This window comes from Clupea harengus, chromosome 4 (genome assembly GCF_900700415.2).
Source record: "Clupea harengus chromosome 4, Ch_v2.0.2, whole genome shotgun sequence".
In the NCBI taxonomy this organism is placed as follows: domain Eukaryota; kingdom Metazoa; phylum Chordata; class Actinopteri; order Clupeiformes; family Clupeidae; genus Clupea; species Clupea harengus.
Window position 1 is genome coordinate 11,590,436 of NC_045155.1, and position 19,295 is coordinate 11,609,730.

Below are 19,295 nucleotides of genomic sequence, written 5' to 3' on the forward strand. Positions count from 1 at the left end.
AATGGTCGCGCAAAATCTACCGTTATTTTGAGTGCGCACTGATATGGAACGCTCAGATAAATGTAAACAGGTGTACAGTACATTATGGCTTAATACAGTACACCCCGTGTCTCACTCTCAACCAATCAGAATGCTTGATTTAATCTACCCGTATTATAAGTAAGGGATAATGTATTGTCCCGCTTATTATACGGTTACTTGCCAAAAAACGATAGAATAAATTCCTCAAATACCCCTTTTTAATGATTTAGTTGCCGTTTCATGATTTCCGCTAAGAAATAAATAGTTCTTCAAGCAAATAGAACTTTTAAGTTTCAGGTGTTGCGTAGCAACCCATTACTTGCTGACTTCAAATTACAATGAGTCTGTTACGTTAGATGACCGGATTACTTGCGGAATGATATGAAAGATGTGAATTAGAAGCACAAAACCCGTTGCCAATGACAGCGGTCAATATCTTTTCGCAGCGGTGAATATCAGGAAATATTCACCTGCGAACGTTGGGATGGCCCATTCAAATCAACAGAACTTTTTGGAACATTCTGAAGAGCCGTATAATAAAAACATTATGCCATGACTATAAACATATAATATGACGTCACCAGGTTCCGTCCTAGCGTGCACTTCATAGGGTCTTTCAAATGGGCACCTGCTTTTCTCAGGGTTTCATTGAATTAGGCCCACAATATCTTGACATTTCAGATGTGCGTAGTCATTTTTGTAATTTTCATTCTAACCTATAGAAAAATGGTTGAGTTTTTGTTTTCTTACAGACCAGAATCTCCTACTCCCAGCCTTCTTTCTATGAAGACTGATAACTCTATGAGGGAACCTCCAAAAATGAGTTGTGGGTCATCAGACTCTGACTTAAGGTAAATCCAATAGGTGCTGGTACAAGGTTTCCAGGCGATGTAGTTGTGAGATTGATAGTATCCAACGGTGGCACATAGTATGGTAACAGAAGACTAACTAACCAAGATGGTCAAAAATGTTTGAATTTTGTTTGTTTGTTTGTTTCTTACAGATCAGAATCTCCTACTCCCAGTCTTCTTTCTGTGAAGACTGATAACTCTATGAGAGAACCTCCAAAATGTAGTTCTGAGTCATCAGTCTCTGACTTCAGGTAAATCCAATAGTATGGTTACGGAAGAATAAAACTAACCAAGACGGTCAACCAGAAGGTTTTCCTTTGCTATGTGATTTTTGACTGTATTACATTGGTAAAAATGCAGACTTATTTCCAGACAATTCTAACAACCAAAAGGTTCAAACTATTGTTTTTTTTAACTGGAACAAAGTGTGAAAGCTGTCTTACAGTTAAATTGTAGTTGTCAGCTGTAATTGAACATATTTGTTCAACAAATTTTCTATCCAGGGGTGTAGGTGGGCAAACTTCACAGGACCACATCATTCACAGCTCTGTGGAGCTTTGTGGAGAGGCCATGTCGCCAACATCAGAAGACTCCTATCACAAATATGGAAAGAGAAGCAGGACCTATTCAGCACAGCATCAACAGAAAACGACGACAACTGATGATTTCCCCTCTACCAAAAAAATCAAACATATAGGTGGGGTTTCACTTTGTTTTCTGAAAACGTTTTTATCTTTGTTACTGAATATGAATGCACTATTTACAGGCTTTGGTCAGAAGAAATGCTGCTAAGCTCAGCTGTATGCCAGCTGAAGGAATTTCCATTTGAAAGGTTATAAGATTTTGTTACGTTTGTATGTCAACAGATGACACTGACTCCTCAAGAGGAGTTTTAATAAGTCATAAAGCCACTCTGAAGGGGACATTTGAACATATTTCAGAAGGAATCATCAAGCCAGGGCCTCCAACATGCCTCAACAAGATCTACACTGACCTGTACATCACAGAGGGAGAGAGCAGAGGAGTGAATAATGAACATGAGGTTTGGCAGATAGAGCCAGCGTTCTCAGCCCCAAAGACTGAAAACACGTTTATCAGTTGCAATGACATTTTAGGGGCCCTATCTGGAAAGCAAGAATCCAGTGGGACTGTGCTCACCAAGGGTATTGCTGGCATCGGGAAATCGTGCTTAGTTCAAAAGTTCATTCTTGACTGGACAGAAGGGAAAGCAAATGAAGGTCTAGATATCATTTTTGCGCTTCCTTTCAGGGCGCTGAATTTGGTCAAAGATGAGATGTACAGCCTCCGGGAGCTTCTGCTTGCCTTCCATCCAGAGCTTGAAAAGCTTTTGGGTACTGAAGAATACCAAAACTTGGTATGTTGTTCATCTTCGATGGTTTGGATGAGAGTCGACTTGCCCTAAATTTCCACGGGAAAGCAATGGTTCACAATGACAGACAAAAATCGACAGTGGACATGCTGATATCAAACCTCATTTGCAGAGCTCTCCTACCCTCTGCCTTTATCTGGATAACTTCACGACCAGCAGCAGCCAGTCAGATCCCTCTACAGTACATCAACCTTGTTACAGAAGTACAAGGGTTTTATGACTCACAAAAGGAAGAATACTTCAAGAAGAGAATTGATGACCCAATTCAAGCGAACAAGATCCTGACGCACATTAAAGACTACAGGAGCCTCCACATCATGTGCCATATGCCAGTCTTCTGTTGGATTGCAGCCATAGTTCTTCAGCAAATACTGGTCAAGGATGATGGAAAAGAAGGACCCAAAACTTTGACCGAGATGTTTACACACTTTCTGCTGATTCAGACCAAGATGAAAAACCACAAGTACCACAATGGAATTGAGACAGATAGTCAGGAACTCCTGAAGGCTCACAAAGAAATCATCTTGCAGTTGGCTGAACTGGCTTTTAAACATCTGGAGAACTGTAATCTCATGTTTTACGAAGATGACCTGACAGAATGTGGCATTGATGTCGATACCTCTCTTAGCACTGGGATGTGTACTGTGATCTTCAAGGAGGAGTCTGCAATCTTCAAGAAGAAGGTATACTGCTTTGTACATCTGAGCGTTCAGGAGTTCTTAGCTGCCCTCCATGTCTTCTGCTGCTATGTATTCAAGGACACAGAGAAACTGAAACCTTTCCTCAAAGAGAAGTCTACATCTATGCCTGATTTACCCCTGGATGAGTTCCTGAAGATTGCCATGAATAAAGCTTTAGAAAGTCGTAATGGACACCTTGATCTATTTGTCCGCTTTCTTCATGGTTTTTCCCTTGAGTCAAATCTGAAGCTCCTCCAAGGCATACTGCCAAACTCAACGTGTCACTCTAACAGCATTAAAAAAGCCATCCAAAATCTGAAACGCATGCAGAGGCCCAACATCTCTCCTGAAAGATGGATCAACCTTTTACATTGCTTGATTGAAATGAACGATAGCTCTATTCAAGAAGATATCCAACGATTGCTGAAGTCGGGGCAAGGAATCAATAAACGGCTCACACTTGCACACTGCTCAGTGCTGGCATACATGCTTCTAGTGTCTGAGGAGGTACTGGAAGAGTTTGACCTCAGCGAATACAAGACTTCAGAGGAGGGTCGAAGGAGGCTGGTTCCAGCAGTGAGGAGCTGCAGAAAAGCTTTGTGAGTTTCCAATGGAGTTCAGTGCGGACACATTGCAGTATGGAATTTTGTTTACAGTAATTTGAAAGAAGTGTAAAATTAAATTAATTCATTAAAGGTCTGAGTGTGAGTTGGGGTTGGGCAAGAGATTGCTTGTGGGCTTGTCCACACTTGCATGAGGCTCAGTAGGGGTAACTAGCTGAAATGCAATAGTGTAAAAACATACTTTACTGTTCATTCTTTGTAACTGTGATTTTGCACCCATTATTATATAATTATATACCCATTGCTGCATTGTTCTCCCCTCTGTTGTTAATTTTTACAGACTTGCTGGTTGTAAATTGACCGAGAGTTCCTACGAAAGTGTGGCCTCTGCTCTCCAGCTTCCTAATGCACTGAAAGAGCTTGACCTGAGAAGGAATGACCTACACGATTCTGGAGAAACCTTACTCCGTGTCTCTCTCAAGAGTTCAAACTGTAACTTGGAGACACTGAGGTGATTTTTTATTTTCAAAGACAAATGCTTTTTGATAGCATTGATTAAAGCAAATTATAGAATGTGCAATATGTCGGCATTTTTCAAGGAAAAAGTACACATAAGCCAAGTACACATACGCCATTACAGTTTGTTGGTCAACAAATCAGTTAACTGGTGATGAGGAAAAGAAGCAAAGCAGTAGTATTTGTTTACCTTTTCATCTTTGCACAATTAAACATTTCTCTGTATACCATTTACCCAGACTTGCTGGCTGCAAACTGTCACAGAAGTCCTGTGTTTTTTTGGCCTCGGCTCTTCATTCACCAAACTCACACTTGACGGAGTTGGATCTGAGCAACAACGACCTGAGTAGCTCCATAAAGGATGTGGTCAGTGATGGACTGATGAGTGAGCATTGTAGACTAAAGGTGTTAAGGTAAAGACATTTTCACAGATCATGACATAAATACCTATTTGTGTTACTTATGTAGTTCATAAAAAACTTACAAATTCAGAGGACTGAAAGTAAATAGTTCAAAAGTACTTTTGTTCAGGTGTTAACCTTTGTCACAAGAAATCTGTGAAGTCAAAAGCTCGATTTTGGGAACACAGATGGCCAGTTGGTACAGTAGAAAGTTGAAGAAATTGAATGGTTTAAGCTAAATATATCACAGGCTTTGGTGTCAAAAACAACAAAACAACAAAAACTCAGCTGCCATCTCAGTAATGCCTCAGAGCATTTATTTTAGTCATGCAAGACTGGGCTCCTATCAAAACGAATGGGGAGAGACCCATAACTCAACCGTGGATGGATATACAGAGATCTGTCAAATTGGTTTCCCATTTACAGAGCTAGATCTATGCATGACCACTGGAATTTCCCATTTACAGAGCTAGATCTATGCATGACCACTGGAATTTCCCATATACAGAGATAGGACTCTGCATGATCAGTGGAGTTTTTATCTTTTATTGAGATCTTCCAAGTTTAGAAATGTAGATTACCTCTTTCATTTATCACACACTCTGATTTGTCTCCTGTATTCCTCCTATCCCTAGTCAAACTTCCTTGCACAAATGTAATTGTTAATGAAAAGCCTCCAATTTGATTACCACAACATTCCAAAATATTTCTGAAGACTGTAGAACACTATATCTTGGTTGGTCCTATAGCTCAGGTGCCACCTAAATTATGAATTAAGGCACAGCCTTACAGTTCTGAAAGGTTCTTAGGTGTTTCCTATAGTTCTAAATGAATCATTGAAAGACATTTTGCTTACTTGACCGTGTTTGTTATAATACTGAATTGGTATGTGATGACATATATTTACTTGTCCTTTTCATTTCTGTCATTTTCATTGTTTATCTCAGAGTGTCTGGCTGCAACCTTACTGAGGGTTCCTGTGAACTAATAGCCAATCTCCTGTGCATGAACTCCCACTTGATGGAGCTGGACATCAGTCACAATGATCTGCAGGATGCTGGCATAGAGCTACTTTGCCCGGGTTTACAGAGTCCACATTGTAATGTAGAGATACTAAGGTCAGTAGAAGTTATAGATTCTAATCAGCCATTGTTTGTTTTGCAGATGTTTGTGCTTACTTTTCAATAGATGATTTCTACCATCTTCTGACTTGTTTGTTACAACAGGAGTTGTGTCCTTAAATACATGTTGTGTTTCATCACCGTCCTGTGCACTGTTATTAAACAGCTCAAAATGTGGTTGTTATTGACCTGTCCATTATGGTATTAACTGTGTTGTACATAGAACAACGTGTAAAAATCCTTGAGGTAATGATAAGGGGGCCATGCAGAATGAACAGATCTCTCTACTGACATGTTTATCCCTATACCTAAACAAACCAGCTGCCTTCTTAACTGATCAAAGCATTCCACAGACATATAGACAAGTTGCTTGTTGAGAAGGTCAAATTTGAACAACATCAGTCAATGTGAGTCATGTAAATATTTCTTCCCCTTTCTCATTCTGTGCTCCCCTGTCCCTTGTGTCCTTTCCCCCTCTGTCACTCAGGCTCTCTGCCTGTCTCATCTCAGAGAAAGGCTGTTTCTCTCTGGCATTTGTTGTTGAATCTCAGCCTCAACTCAGAGAACTGGACCTGCAGAATAATAATCTTGGAAATGCTGGGATGGAGCTTCTCACTGCAAAACAGAGAGATTCAAACTGCAAACTGGAGATACTGAAGTGTGTTTTGTTTATAGTGTTACTGATTGTCTTATTAATAATTACATAGAAATTAGACTCTCTAAAATTCACCAAATTGATTCATTTATTATTCTCTCTTTTTTTATGCCTGTCTCTTGCCACAATTTTTTTTCACAGCATCAAGAATTGTTCAGAGCACTGGTTGAAACCAGGACCACAAAAATGTAAGCAGCCGATGTATTTAAGTTTTCATGGCAAACTCATAATAGCTGCAAAGTAGCCAGCATTGACATCTAGAAGCTTCTGTTGAGTTGTTTTTCGACTGAATTCTGAAGCACAGAAAAATTGGTCTGCTATAGAGTTCCTTCCTCTTTAATATCTTTATCTCTTCTGCAGATGCCTGTGAGCTCACGTTGGACTCCGACACAGCAAACAGACATCTTTCCCTGTCAATGAGGAATCAGAAAGCGACCTACATGAAGAAACGGCAGCAATATCCTGACCACCCAGATAGGTTTACACTGGTCCCACTGGTGTTGTGTAGAGAGGGTCTCAGCGGAAGGCATTACTGGGAGGTGGATTGGAAATGTAATGGGGTCCGTGTAGGGGCCACTTATAAAAGCATCCCAAGGAAAGGAGCAAACCGGCTGGATGACAGTGCGACAGCCTGGTGTGTGGAGTGCTGCGAAGAGAGATTCACTGTCCAGCACAACAACTCGACAGTGACCATTCCATGCAGACCTGGGTCTCTTTCTAGAAGAGTAGGAGTGTATCTGGACTGGCTAGCCGGCACTCTGTCATTCTTCCGCGTCTGCTCTGGCACACTCAAACACCTACACACGTTTGACACCATATTTGCAGAGCCCTTACATCCAGCGTTTTACATCGCCTCTGAGTCCTCAGTGAAACTGTGCTGAGGCTGTTGATGCATGGTTAAGTAATGTAGAAGTAGTGTAGTAGTAAATATTTGTTGGTTCATACTCTTATTACATTTACATTTAGTCATTTAGCAGACGCTTTTATCCAAAGCGACGTACAAGGGAGAGAACAATCAAGCTACGAGCAATAAAGACTTAGTGTAACAATAAATACTATTTGACATAAGAAATAGAAAAAAAGTGCAGGAATGTACCCTCCTGCTGTAAGTGCAAGTTAAGAAGGGAGGTGCTCTCTGAAGAGTTGGGTCTTCAAGAGCTTCTTAAATGTAGAGAGGGACGCCCCTGCTCTGGTAGTGCTAGGCAGCTCGTTCCACCAACGTGGAACTACGAATGAGAATAGTCTAGATTGCCGTACTTGCACAGACGGCAGTGCTAAACGACGCTCATTAGACGAGCGCAGCATCCTGGGGGTAACATTTGCCCGTACAAGAACATTTAAGTAGGTGGGAGCAGAACCAGCAATCACTCTGTAAACAAGCATAAGTGACTTGAACTTAATGCTTATTACTGTTGGACATGTGGTCATTTGTACATGGATAATAACTATAACTATGCATCTGGGTAAGGTGCACCATCATTCGTTCTTTTCTGCCAGATTTGACACGATAAAAAAGGTTATAAAAAAATTCTTATAACTGTGTGTTCTTTTCTGACAGATTTGAAACAATAAAAAAGATTATAAATACATTTATAAATTCATACTACAAATTCTTCTGTATTTGTATTTCTAACTGAAAAAAAGTAATGGTGTGATGTATATGGCTTACTGGTTGTGATGGAATCTCTATAAATGGTGATTTTGAATCTGTTATTTATTTCTTGGTAACTGCCTACTCCCATAAAGGTACCCAATGAAATTTAGGGTGCTCATTCCCTTTCGGTTTTGATAAATCAAACGAGCTGTTTCAGCCGCTGCTATTTCAAATGCGCTTGCTCTCTGCTCGCCTGCAACATCTCAACTCCACACCACAGAATAGTCTGTATTTCTGTGTGTGTGTGTGTGCAGACGTTTCCCACATTTACTTTGATACAGTCTCAACGACCGTGGTCTAATTTCTCAGTAACCAAAATAATCTTGCAAACGGACTTTCTATTTAAAACCAAAGTAGGACTATCCTATTTTTGCGAGAACACCGTAGCTTCATTGTTGCTCACGCAAATTCCTATCCTTATCCAGAGAACAACAAGTTTGTTTATATGCCTCTCTATGCTACACTATAGAAAATAATAGGTTGGTGTCTAGTCCTTTATTAAACATCTGTATACAGGACATAATAAGCCCATGAGTCATCACATTATTTTAATGAGAAAGGCATAGGCTATGGCACTTGTAGGACTGGTAGATAAGCCAGTAATTCAGAACTAGTAATATTGAATTTATTCGGCTATGCACTTGGGCATAATACAATACGACGTCACAATTATGCAGCACGTTTCATTATGACATCATGACATTCTCGAAGGCTGTATAGCTTCAGACTGAATATTAGTTGAAACATATTTCAGTATAGTTTACACAGCATTGGGATCACCTTATGATTTTAAGCAATTATTTGTACTCATCGTGAAGACGACATTCATATTTCTCTGGTATGTTTTCCAATCTAAGTAACAACGATTTTTATTTAGCACTAACCATCGTTTAATTAATAGTGTTGGTTTCCTATTTTTTTACATCACTTTTGGTAACAGTTAAGAACTAGGCTTGATGTTATTCACTTATTCAGAAAATTTCAGTTTTCACTTATTGAGTTATCCTTTTTTGAACTTTAATATGTATAACTGCACTGTCTGTAGAAAATGTAGGCATATAATCCAATGAAAACGAAACTTTTCAGGACAGTAATAGTTATAGTTATAGTTGACATATGACACCATTCAGCTTTGTGTTACATGAGCTATACATATACTGGAAGCAAACCTTTCTAAATGAAAATATTGCTCTGAACTTGGATTCTAGGCTATTTGGCTTCATCTGAGCTGGAGTCTTGTCTTAGTGGTGGTAGGAAGATTACTCTGTACATCTCATTACACCTGGGGCAATTTAGAAAAGGAAAATGAAAGGAAATAAAATGAAACGACTCTTGACCCGTCAGAAAGTTCATCCTATCCTGGTGAGTAATTATGACATTTTTGCAAATACAAACTGCAATAAGACAACATTGAACTATGAGATGAGTTAATAAAAATACAGCCAGTAGTGTATTGATGTTAATTGTATTTCTATGTGTCTATTAGGAGAATACTGGAGAGGACAGTACACCTATTCTCTCTGACAGCCAGTACTGTATGGTAAGTTCCTCTATATTTCTGACGATTGGTGGAAAACTGCAATAAATTGGTGTGAAGGGAATTTATTTAAATCAAGAATTGAAAAGATTTGTATGGTGTACTAAAATGGTCTGAACACATCCCCTTCTTTTGCATCTATTGCATCTATTTATCTCTCAACCAGGAGTTGCTCCAAACACTGAATGAACTGGGCAACAGTTCTTATGAGGGGCTCACAGTAAGTGTCCTGAGAGAGAAAATGGTCGCTCCTTTGGAGGCCATGTTAGAGGAGGAGAGGAAAGAGAGGGAGCTCATGAAGAACCAGGAGGTCGACCTTGAGAGTATTTCCAATACCTTGTTGGAGTTCATGAAAGATCTTGAGAACCAGCTGAATACCATACGAGCAATGTTTCAAAGGCTACCGGTGCCTTTCAAGGAGGTACAAAATGCTTAATTTTCTGTTGTACTACATTCTAGCTTCATGCAGACAGACTTAAAATGTATCCTCCCTACAATTATATCTGTACATTTTAAAATCTTGGTTTCTGTTGACCTGTTTCTATTCTGGATTCTGTTTCATCTGTCTCTCAACGCTCTCTTCCCTATACTACTAGGTCCTTGAGAAATCCCAGCAGAAGCTCACTTCAGGAGATGACCAGACGATCCAGAGAAGGGCAGAGAAAGAGGGAGAAGCTAGAGATGAGGGAAATGCCAAGAAAGCAGAAAAAGAGATGCGGCTGAAGGAGAAGGAGGAGAAAAAGCTGTCTCAGTTCCTGGACAAAAGAAAACAAGAGCACGTGAAACGCCAGGGGAAGATCAGGAAGGATGAGCTCAAGAGGATGAAGAGGACTCTTGATGAGACACTCAAACAAGAAGAAGCTGAACTCAAGCAAAAAATAAAGGATGAGAAGATGAAACTGGAGGCAAGGAACAAATGGGAAATAGCCCTGATGAAGACGGCACACGAGCACCGCAAGTGGAGGGAAACACAGAATAAAATACAAGTTGAGGAACAGAGAAAGCAACTGAAGCATTCCATGAAAGACCAAGAAATTGCGGAGAAGAAACAACAAAAGGAGCAGAAGAAACAAGAAAAGGAGCAGAAAGAGAGAGAGGAACGTGAACTAAAACTACAGAAGAAAGCTGCCACGCAAGAAAAATGGAGAGTTGAACGGCAGAAAAAACAAGAACGATTCGAACAGACTTACTACAGGCTCTTAGCAAATCAGACTGCTCGAAAAGAAATTATGCTAGCCAAAGCAAAAGAAAGAGAGAAACTGAAAGAGCTGACTCAGAAACCAAAAATGAGGATAACTATTGTAAAGAAGCCATGCTTTATATGGAATCTCTTTGGGGGGAGAAATAAGAAAGAGGGAAAACAGGAGCAGGAGCAACTGAAGGAGGAGGCAGCAGAGTCTTATAGGGCAGAAGAAGAGGTGGATGAAACACTGGCTTCTGAGAGGGACGTAAGCAGATGTGGATATGACAGCGTGGATATGACAAGAGGACAATCACCAGTGTCCTTCACTGACACAGGAAACTGAGTTGAAAATCACACACGGTAATAGGCTACCCATTACAAAGATAATGTACAATACAGAATATCCAAGGCAAGTGGATTTGTGGATGCAAATGTTCCCATCGTTCTAGTGGAGAGGTCTCCTGTGAAGGCTCATTCCTGGCCACTCTGGTCCAGTCCCTTCTAGAGTCTTCAGCCAACACTTCTCTCATGTCTCACAGCTGCTAAGCTGGCTTGTGCTTTCCTTCAACCCTCATCTCTGCACACAGGCCTTCTCCTTTTCATACCTCCACATCTCAAAACCACAGCCAGCCAGAAGCAGATGGGCTCCCCCGATTAAGTCAGGTTCTGCTCATGGTTTCTCCCTGAAAGAAGGGAGTTTTCCCTTGCCACTGTCACCACATGGCTTGCTTATATGGGGTTCATGCTGCCACTTTTTTCTGAAATAATAATAAAAGCTTTTTGCACTGTATTTGTTTTTTATTTTAAGAATTTCATTTCATTTCAGAGGTAACATCCAGCCCTTTGTTGTTTTTCGCTTTATCAAGTCTTCATTTCTGAAGCCCTGACTGTGTTCTGCTAGAGATGAGCTATATAAGTGAAGTTCTAGGCATCTTTTTTTGTTTCAGGTAGGCTATGTGTCAAGTTTGAAAGTAGTGCCCTATCAATAGTCTACATGATGTAATTTACTGCAGTGCCTATCATTATTATATTGCACTATTGCCAGTACCCCAGTTTTAGCATAGTCACAAAACATACCACAAATGTTTGTAAATATACTCATAACGATACTTTCAGAGAGTATAAACTTAGTTAAAACTATGAAACAGACAAATACTGGATATTTACTAAAACATTAGCACAAAAGGTACTTAGCACACTGACAAAAAACAACAACATTGAGAACAGTAGAACTACATGTCAAAGAGAATAGGAAAAGTCTTTTCAGTTGTTGAGGAATTTCAGCATGCAAAATTGTCATGCAAAGTGCATAGAGGCATCTAGCGGTTACACTCCATTACCTACCTGGATGGAATTAGGCCACTGATGACGATCCTCCTGTAATATTCTCCTGTGACTCACATGGTGCAGTCAGGCATTAGCAATGCTATAAATCTTCCAGGTAACAAACTACTGTTGAAAAATGTAAAACTGTAAAAAAAAAATATTGATCAAATATTGCATATTTAGTGAATGAAACTTTGACTTGACATGCAACACTGCATGGCATTAAACAATTTGAACTCTAGATGTCGCTGTTGCATTAAATTGTCATAGTTGGCAGTCTGTAGTCACCGATGAGGCTTAGATGAAGAACTAGGGTATCCATTTTTAGTACCTCGCTCAGAGATGTCATAGCTATCACTAAAATCAAAGCACTGAGATCAGAAATGCATTGACTGTAGAATGCATGTTTATTTGAAGAAAACTGTTTAAATATATTAAATCAATGATTGCACATTCACTCAAACACCAACGCCTTTTATTTACACACAGATAGTAATAATGAAAGTAGGCAGTAGGTCAATGTTAAATCCTACCACAGAATGGGTCATAGTGATTTATATGAATGAATCAGCAACATAAAATGGAAGTCTTCTGTATTTCATGGCCATGGCCTTTCATGGACTGTGTGGATCACACTGAAGGCTGTAGGAAAAACACGCCTTAACCAGCAGGCGTGGTGGTGACTTCCCCTTCTCAGGTACAAATCACACCTTCCTAACCTGTCATTGTCCTGCACAAGTACAATGATAGCTATATAGGTTAATTTGATCCATCTTGTTCGTCGGTAGCTGCTGCCATACCAGAGTTTAACGTAGCCCTCTGTGCGCCTCACTTGGTCCCCTTTCACAGGGATGGATTACCGAACCCAGGCCCAGGGGCCCATGAGCTCAGGGGGCCCCTAAGCCAGTGCCTCTGTGTGACATCGCAGTTATGTATCTCTTATTTGTAGTATGTATCTCTTATTTGTGTATTTTGTTAATTTGCTGTTGGCTTTAATTGAGTGTACATGCGCTGTGTCAGAAAATGTGCATGTGCGCTGTAAATCCTGTTGAGGTACAGGTGAATTTAGTTATTGTGATTTAAGTAATGTTTTGCGAGCGCACAATTTTTGCCGGCCCGCTCGAAGAGGTGGGGGGTTGGTGGGGCCTTTTACATGTCCAGGGGGCCCATGGTTTCATTATCCGTCCATGCCCTTTCAGCCCCGAGGACCTGTGCAAGCTACCCTGAGCCAGCCTGTGTGTGTGCGCAGCGGGCTGCGCTCTGCGGAGGGAGGTTGGGAGAGGTTGGGCCGATTCCAAACACATGCTGGGGGTTTGGGCTTTTTTGCCAGCCAGTTGTTTAGGATGTACTATCTGACCTCCCTCTGAGGGTGACGCCTCACTGTGGTGTTGCTCAGCAGCTCATGGGCAGGAGGAGGAGAGTACGACACCATCTCTGGGTTCTCCTTGATGCTGCCTAGACACGTGCAGAACTCAGCCGAGTCGTTTCGGGTCATGGAAACTCACCCGGCCACCCGTTTTCACCTGGGTAACAGATATCTTGTTTAAAGTAGACAAGCAAGTGTGGATGGACGTTACCCTTTTAAACTTCTCTCCAAGATGCACCTGCTGGATGCAGTGAGTGTAGTAGATATTGATAAAGCATTGGTAGAAGTAGAGACTCAACGTGTCGATGGACTCCTCTTGACTCAGAGGAGGTGCACTGGGGGCACGGTATCTCTACAAAAGCAGAGATTTGAGAGATAACATAAAATGGGGAGAACACACAGAGTTAAGATTAAAGAAAAAGGTAATTTATTAACTGATTAAATGAAAAATACTTACAAAAAGTCAGTAAATGGGCGGCAAGAGAAAGTAAAGCTCAATGTAGTGCAGATCAGCATAGTGTATGTGTAGTGGTAAAATGACTAAAGAGGGAGCTGAGGAAAAAAGGTCTTGCCGCCCTGTGCAAGCAAAGAAGATCCGAGAAGAGCAGACCTCCAACTTACATCAGGAACTCTTTTTAAATGTCCCCGCCAATCAGCTGCCATCTAGCCATGTTGGCCAGACCAGACGGCTCCCCCTGTAGACTGGAGAGAGAGGGACAGCCCAAAGTCTTATTTACCAGGGTTTGAGTGAGGCAGACCCAGCACGGCAAAGCCAGGCATGACATCGTGGGAGAGACTCAACGTGTCGATGGACTCCTCTGGACTCAGAGGAGGTGCACTGGGGGCACGGTATCTGTACAAAAGCAGAGATTTGAGAGAGATCCTCACAGGACCACACAATAACCAAAGACACTAGAGAAACTGTAAATGTGTATCCAGTCTTAGCACTGACCGGTAACAGGTAAGATGATGGGAGGTGAACACGGTCTTGTCCACTCTTTGTCTGGAGGAGGCAAACTTGGGCTCGGCAGACTGACTATCCGCCAACTGTAGGTTAGCAACTCCAGGCATACCCAGGCCCACCTTCCAGTCATTCTCCATGGATGAGGAGGAGCTTTAAAACAGAGAGCTAACAGAGGTGAGCACAGAACAGGAGAGATGTTGGCTGCAAGTACTGAAGGCTTGCCAGTCCAGCACAGACGGGCAGTTTCTTTATTATATATGTATTTAAGTTTCCATGGCAAACTCATAGTAGCTGCAAAGTAGCCAGCATTGACTTCTAGAAGCTTCTGTTGAGTTGTTTTTCGACTGAATTCTGAAGCACAGAGAAATTGGTCTGCTATAGAGTTCCTCCCTCTTTAATATCTTTATCTCTTCTGCAGATGCCTGTGAGCTCACGTTGGACTCAAACAGACATCTTTCCCTGTCAATGAGGATTCAGAAAGCGACCTACATGAAGAAACGGCAGTAATATCCTGACCACCCAGATAGGTTTACAGACATCCCACTGGTGTTGTGTAGGGAGGGTCTCAGCGAAAGGCATTACTGGGAGGTGGAGTGGAAGTGTAATGGCGTCCGTGAAGGGGCCACTTATAAAAGCATCCCAAGGAAAGGAGCAAACCTGGATTGCAGTGCGACAGCCTGGTGTGTGGAGTGCTGCCAAGAGAGATTCACTGTCCAGCACAACAACTCGACAGAGACCTTTCCAGGCAGATCTGGGTCTCTTTCTAGAAGAGTAGGAGTGTATCTGGACTGGCTAGCCGGCACTCTGTCATTCTTCAGCGTCTGCTCTGGCACACTTAAACACCTACACACGTTTGACACCATATTTGCAGAGCCCTTACATCCAGCGTTTTACATCGCCTCTGAGTCCTCAGTGAAACTGTGCTGAGGCTGTTGATGCATGGTTAAGTAATGTAGAAGTAGTGTAGTAGTAAATATTTATTGGTTCATACTCTTATTACATTTACATTTAGTCGTTTAGCAGACGCTTTTATCCAAAGCGACGTGCAAGGGAGAGAACAATCAAGCTACGAGCAATACAGACTTAGTGTAACAATAAATACTATTTGACATAAGAAATAGAAAAAAAGTGCAGGAATGTACCCTCCTGCTGTAAGTGCAAGTTAAGAAGGGAGGTGCTCTCTGAAGAGTTGGGTCTTCAAGAGCTTCTTAAATGTAGAGAGGGACGCCCCTGCTCTGGTAGTGCTAGGCAGCTCGTTCCACCAACGTGGAACTACGAATGAGAATAGTCTAGATTGCCGTACTTGCACAGACGGCAGTGCTAAACGACGCTCATTAGACGAGCGCAGCATCCTGGGGGTAACATTTGCCCGTACAAGAACATTTAAGTAGGTGGGAGCAGAACCAGCAATCACTCTGTAAACAAGCATAAGTGACTTGAACTTAATGCTTATTACTGTTGGACATGTGGTCATTTGTACATGGATAATAACTATAACTGTGTGTTCTTTTCTGACAGATTTGACACAATAAAAAAGATCATAAATAAATTCTTATCGCTGTATTTGTATTTCTAACTGAAAAAAGTAATGGTGTGATGTATATGGCTTACTGGTTGTGATGGAATCTCTATAAATGGTGATTTTGAATCTGTTATTTATTTCTTGGTAACTGCCTACTCCCATAAAGGTACCCAATGAAATTTAGGGTGCTCATTCCCTTTCGGTTTTGATAGATCAAACGAGCTGTTAACGAGCTGTTTCAGCCGCTGCTATTTCAAATGCGCTTGCAACATCTCAACTCCACACCACAGAATAGTCTGTATTTCTGTGTGTGTGTGTGTGCAGACGTTTCCCACATTTACTTTGATACAGTCTCAACGACCGTGGTCTAATTTCTCAGTAACCAAAATAATCTTGCAAACGGACTTTCTATTTAAAACAAAAGTAGGACTATCCTATTTTTGCGAGAACACCGTAGCTTCATTGTTGCTCACGCAAATTCCTATCCTTATCCAGAGAACAACAGGTTTGTTTATATGCCTCTCTATGTTACACTATAGAAAATAATAGGTTGGTGTCTAGTCCTTTATTAAACATCTGTATACAGGACATAATAAGCCCATGAGTCCTCACATTATTTTAATGAGAAAGGCATAGGCTATGGCACTTGTAGGACTGGTAGATAAGCCAGTAATTCAGAACTAGTAATATTGAATTTATTCGGCTATGCACTTGGGCATAATACAATACGACGTCACAATTATGCAGCACGTTTCATTATGACATCATGACATTCTCGAAGGCTGTATAGCTTCAGACTGAATATTAGTTGAAACATATTTCAGTATAGTTTACACAGCATTGGGATCACCTTATGATTTTAAGCAATTATTTGTACTCATCGTGAAGACGACATTCATATTTCTCTGGTATGTTTTCCAATCTAAGTAACAACGATTTTTATTTAGCACTAACCATCGTTTAATTAATAGTGTTGGTTTCCTATTTTTTTTACATCACTTTTGGTAACAGTTATGAACTAGGCTTGATGTTATTCACTTATTCAGAAAATTTCAGTTTTCACTTATTGAGTTATCCTTTTTTGAACTTTAATATGTATAACTGCACTGTCTGTAGAAAATGTAGGCATATAATCCAATGAAAACAAAACTTTTCAGGACAGTAATAGTTATAGTTATAGTTGACATAGGACACCATTCAGTTTTGTGTTACTTGAGCTATACATATACTGGAAGCAAACCTTTCTAAATGAAAATATTGCTCTGAACTTGGATTCTAGGCTATTTGGCTTCATCTGAGCTGGAGTCTTGTCTTAGTGGTGGTAGGAAGATTACTCTGTACATCTCATTACACCTGGGGCAATTTAGAAAAGGAAAATGAAAGGAAATAAAATGAAACGACTCTTGACCCGTCAGAAAGTTCATCCTATCCTGGTGAGTAATTATGACATTTTTGCAAATACAAACTGCAATAAGACAACATTGAACTATGAGATGAGTTAATAAAAATACAGCCAGTAGTGTATTGATGTTAATTGTATTTCTATGTGTCTATTAGGAGAATACTGGAGAGGACAGTACACCTATTCTCTCTGACAGCCAGTACTGTATGGTAAGTTCCTCTATATTTCTGACGATTGGTGGAAAACTGCAATAAATTGGTGTGAAGGGAATTTATTTAAATCAAGAATTGAAAAGATTTGTATGGTGTACTTCTTTTGCATCTATTGCATCTATTTATCTCTCAACCAGGAGTTGCTCCAAACACTGAATGAACTGGGCAACAGTTCTTATGAGGGGCTCACAGTAAGTGTCCTGAGAGAGAAAATGGTCGCTCCTTTGGAGGCCATGTTAGAGGAGGAGAGGAAAGAGAGGGAGCTCATGAAGAACCAGGAGGTCGACCTTGAGAGTATTTCCAATACCTTGTTGGAGTTCATGAAAGATCTTGAGAACCAGCTGAATGCCATACGAGCAATGTTTCAAAGGCTACCGGTGCCTTTCAAGGAGGTACAAAATGCTTAATTTTCTGTTGTACTACATTCTAGCTTCATGCAGACAGACTTAAAATGTATCCTCCCTACAATTATATCTGTACATTTTAAAATCTTGGTTTCTGTTGACCTGTTTCTATTCTGGATTCTGTTTCATCTGTCTCTCAACGCTCTCTTCCCTATACTACTAGGTCCTTGAGAAATCCCAGCAGAAGCTCACTTCAGGAGATGACCAGACGATCCAGAGAAAGGCAGAGAAAGAGGGAGAAGCTAGAGATGAGGGAAATGCCAAGAAAGCAGAAAAAGAGATGCGGCTGAAGGAGAAGGAGGAGAAAAAGCTGTCTCAGTTCCTGGACAAAAGAAAACAAGAGCACGTGAAACGCCAGGGGAAGATCAGGAAGGATGAGCTCAAGAGGATGAAGAGGACTCTTGATGAGACACTCAAACAAGAAGAAGCTGAACTCAAGCAAAAAATAAAGGATGAGAAGATGAAACTGGAGGCAAGGAACAAATGGGAAATAGCCCTGATGAAGACGGCACACGAGCACCGCAAGTGGAGGGAAACACAGAATAAAATACAAGTTGAGGAACAGAGAAAGCAACTGAAGCATTCCATGAAAGACCAAGAAATTGCGGAGAAGAAACAACAAAAGGAGCAGAAGAAACAAGAAAAGGAGCAGAAAGAGAGAGAGGAACGTGAACTAAAACTACAGAAGAAAGCTGCCACGCAAGAAAAATGGAGAGTTGAACGGCAGAAAAAACAAGAACGATTCGAACAGACTTACTACAGGCTCTTAGCAAATCAGACTGCTCGAAAAGAAATTATGCTAGCCAAAGCAAAAGAAAGAGAGAAACTGAAAGAGCTGACTCAGAAACCAAAAATGAGGATAACTATTGTAAAGAAGCCATGCTTTATATGGAATCTCTTTGGGGGGGGGAATAAGAAAGAGGGAAAACAGGAGCAGGAGCAACTGAAGGAGGAGGCAGCAGAGTCTTATAGGGCAGAAGAAGAGGTGGATGAAACACTGGCTTCTGAGAGGGACGTAAGCAGATGTGGATATGACAGCGTGGATATGACAAGAGGACAATCACCAGTGTCCTTCACTGACACAGGAAACTGAGTTGAAAATCACACACGGTAATAGGCTACCCATTACAAAGATAATGTACAATACAGAATATCCAAGGCAAGTGGATTTGTGGATGCAAATGTTCCCATCGTTCTAGTGGAGAGGTCTCCTGTGAAGGCTCATTCCTGGCCACTCTGATCCAGTCCCTTCTAGAGTCTTCAGCCAACACTTCTCTCATGTCTCACAGCTGCTAAGCTGGCTTGTGCTTTCCTTCAACCCTCATCTCTGCACACAGGCCTTCTCCTTTTCATACCTCCACATCTCAAAACCACAGCCAGCCAGAAGCAGATGGGCTCCCCCGATTAAGTCAGGTTCTGCTCATGGTTTCTCCCTGAAAGAAGGGAGTTTTCCCTTGCCACTGTCACCACATGGCTTGCTTATATGGGGTTCATGCTGCCACTTTTTTCTGAAATAATAATAAAAGC

At 41.0% G+C, this 19,295-nt stretch overlaps 2 protein-coding genes across 3 annotated transcripts; both read left to right on the forward strand.

Annotated features, from left to right (window-relative positions):
- The first annotated feature begins 495 nt into the window (after positions 1-495).
- Positions 496-7,235, forward strand: LOC105898910 (NACHT, LRR and PYD domains-containing protein 12-like). 2 transcript variants are annotated; one of them, XM_042707636.1, is made up of 10 exons: positions 496-872; positions 1,025-1,123; positions 1,376-1,569; positions 1,739-3,541; positions 3,846-4,016; positions 4,261-4,434; positions 5,370-5,540; positions 6,031-6,201; positions 6,340-6,386; positions 6,559-7,235. In XM_042707636.1, the coding sequence occupies exons 4-10, from the start codon at positions 2,250-2,252 to the stop codon at positions 7,077-7,079; spliced, it is 2,547 nt and encodes an 848-aa protein (XP_042563570.1). In that variant the 5' UTR covers positions 496-872; positions 1,025-1,123; positions 1,376-1,569; positions 1,739-2,249; the 3' UTR covers positions 7,080-7,235. The 2 variants fall into 2 exon arrangements, with proteins under 2 accessions (XP_042563570.1, XP_031422106.2); XM_031566246.2 differs by having other exon boundaries at positions 496-1,123.
- Positions 7,236-8,417: 1,182 nt separating this feature from the next.
- On the forward strand, positions 8,418-11,658 carry LOC116220202 (trichohyalin-like). The gene is made up of 2 exons (XM_031565528.2): positions 8,418-9,810; positions 9,986-11,658. Exons 1-2 carry the CDS (start codon positions 9,631-9,633, stop codon positions 10,913-10,915), a joined length of 1,110 nt encoding a protein of 369 aa, XP_031421388.1. The 5' UTR covers positions 8,418-9,630; the 3' UTR covers positions 10,916-11,658.
- The last annotated feature ends 7,637 nt before the right edge of the window (positions 11,659-19,295 follow it).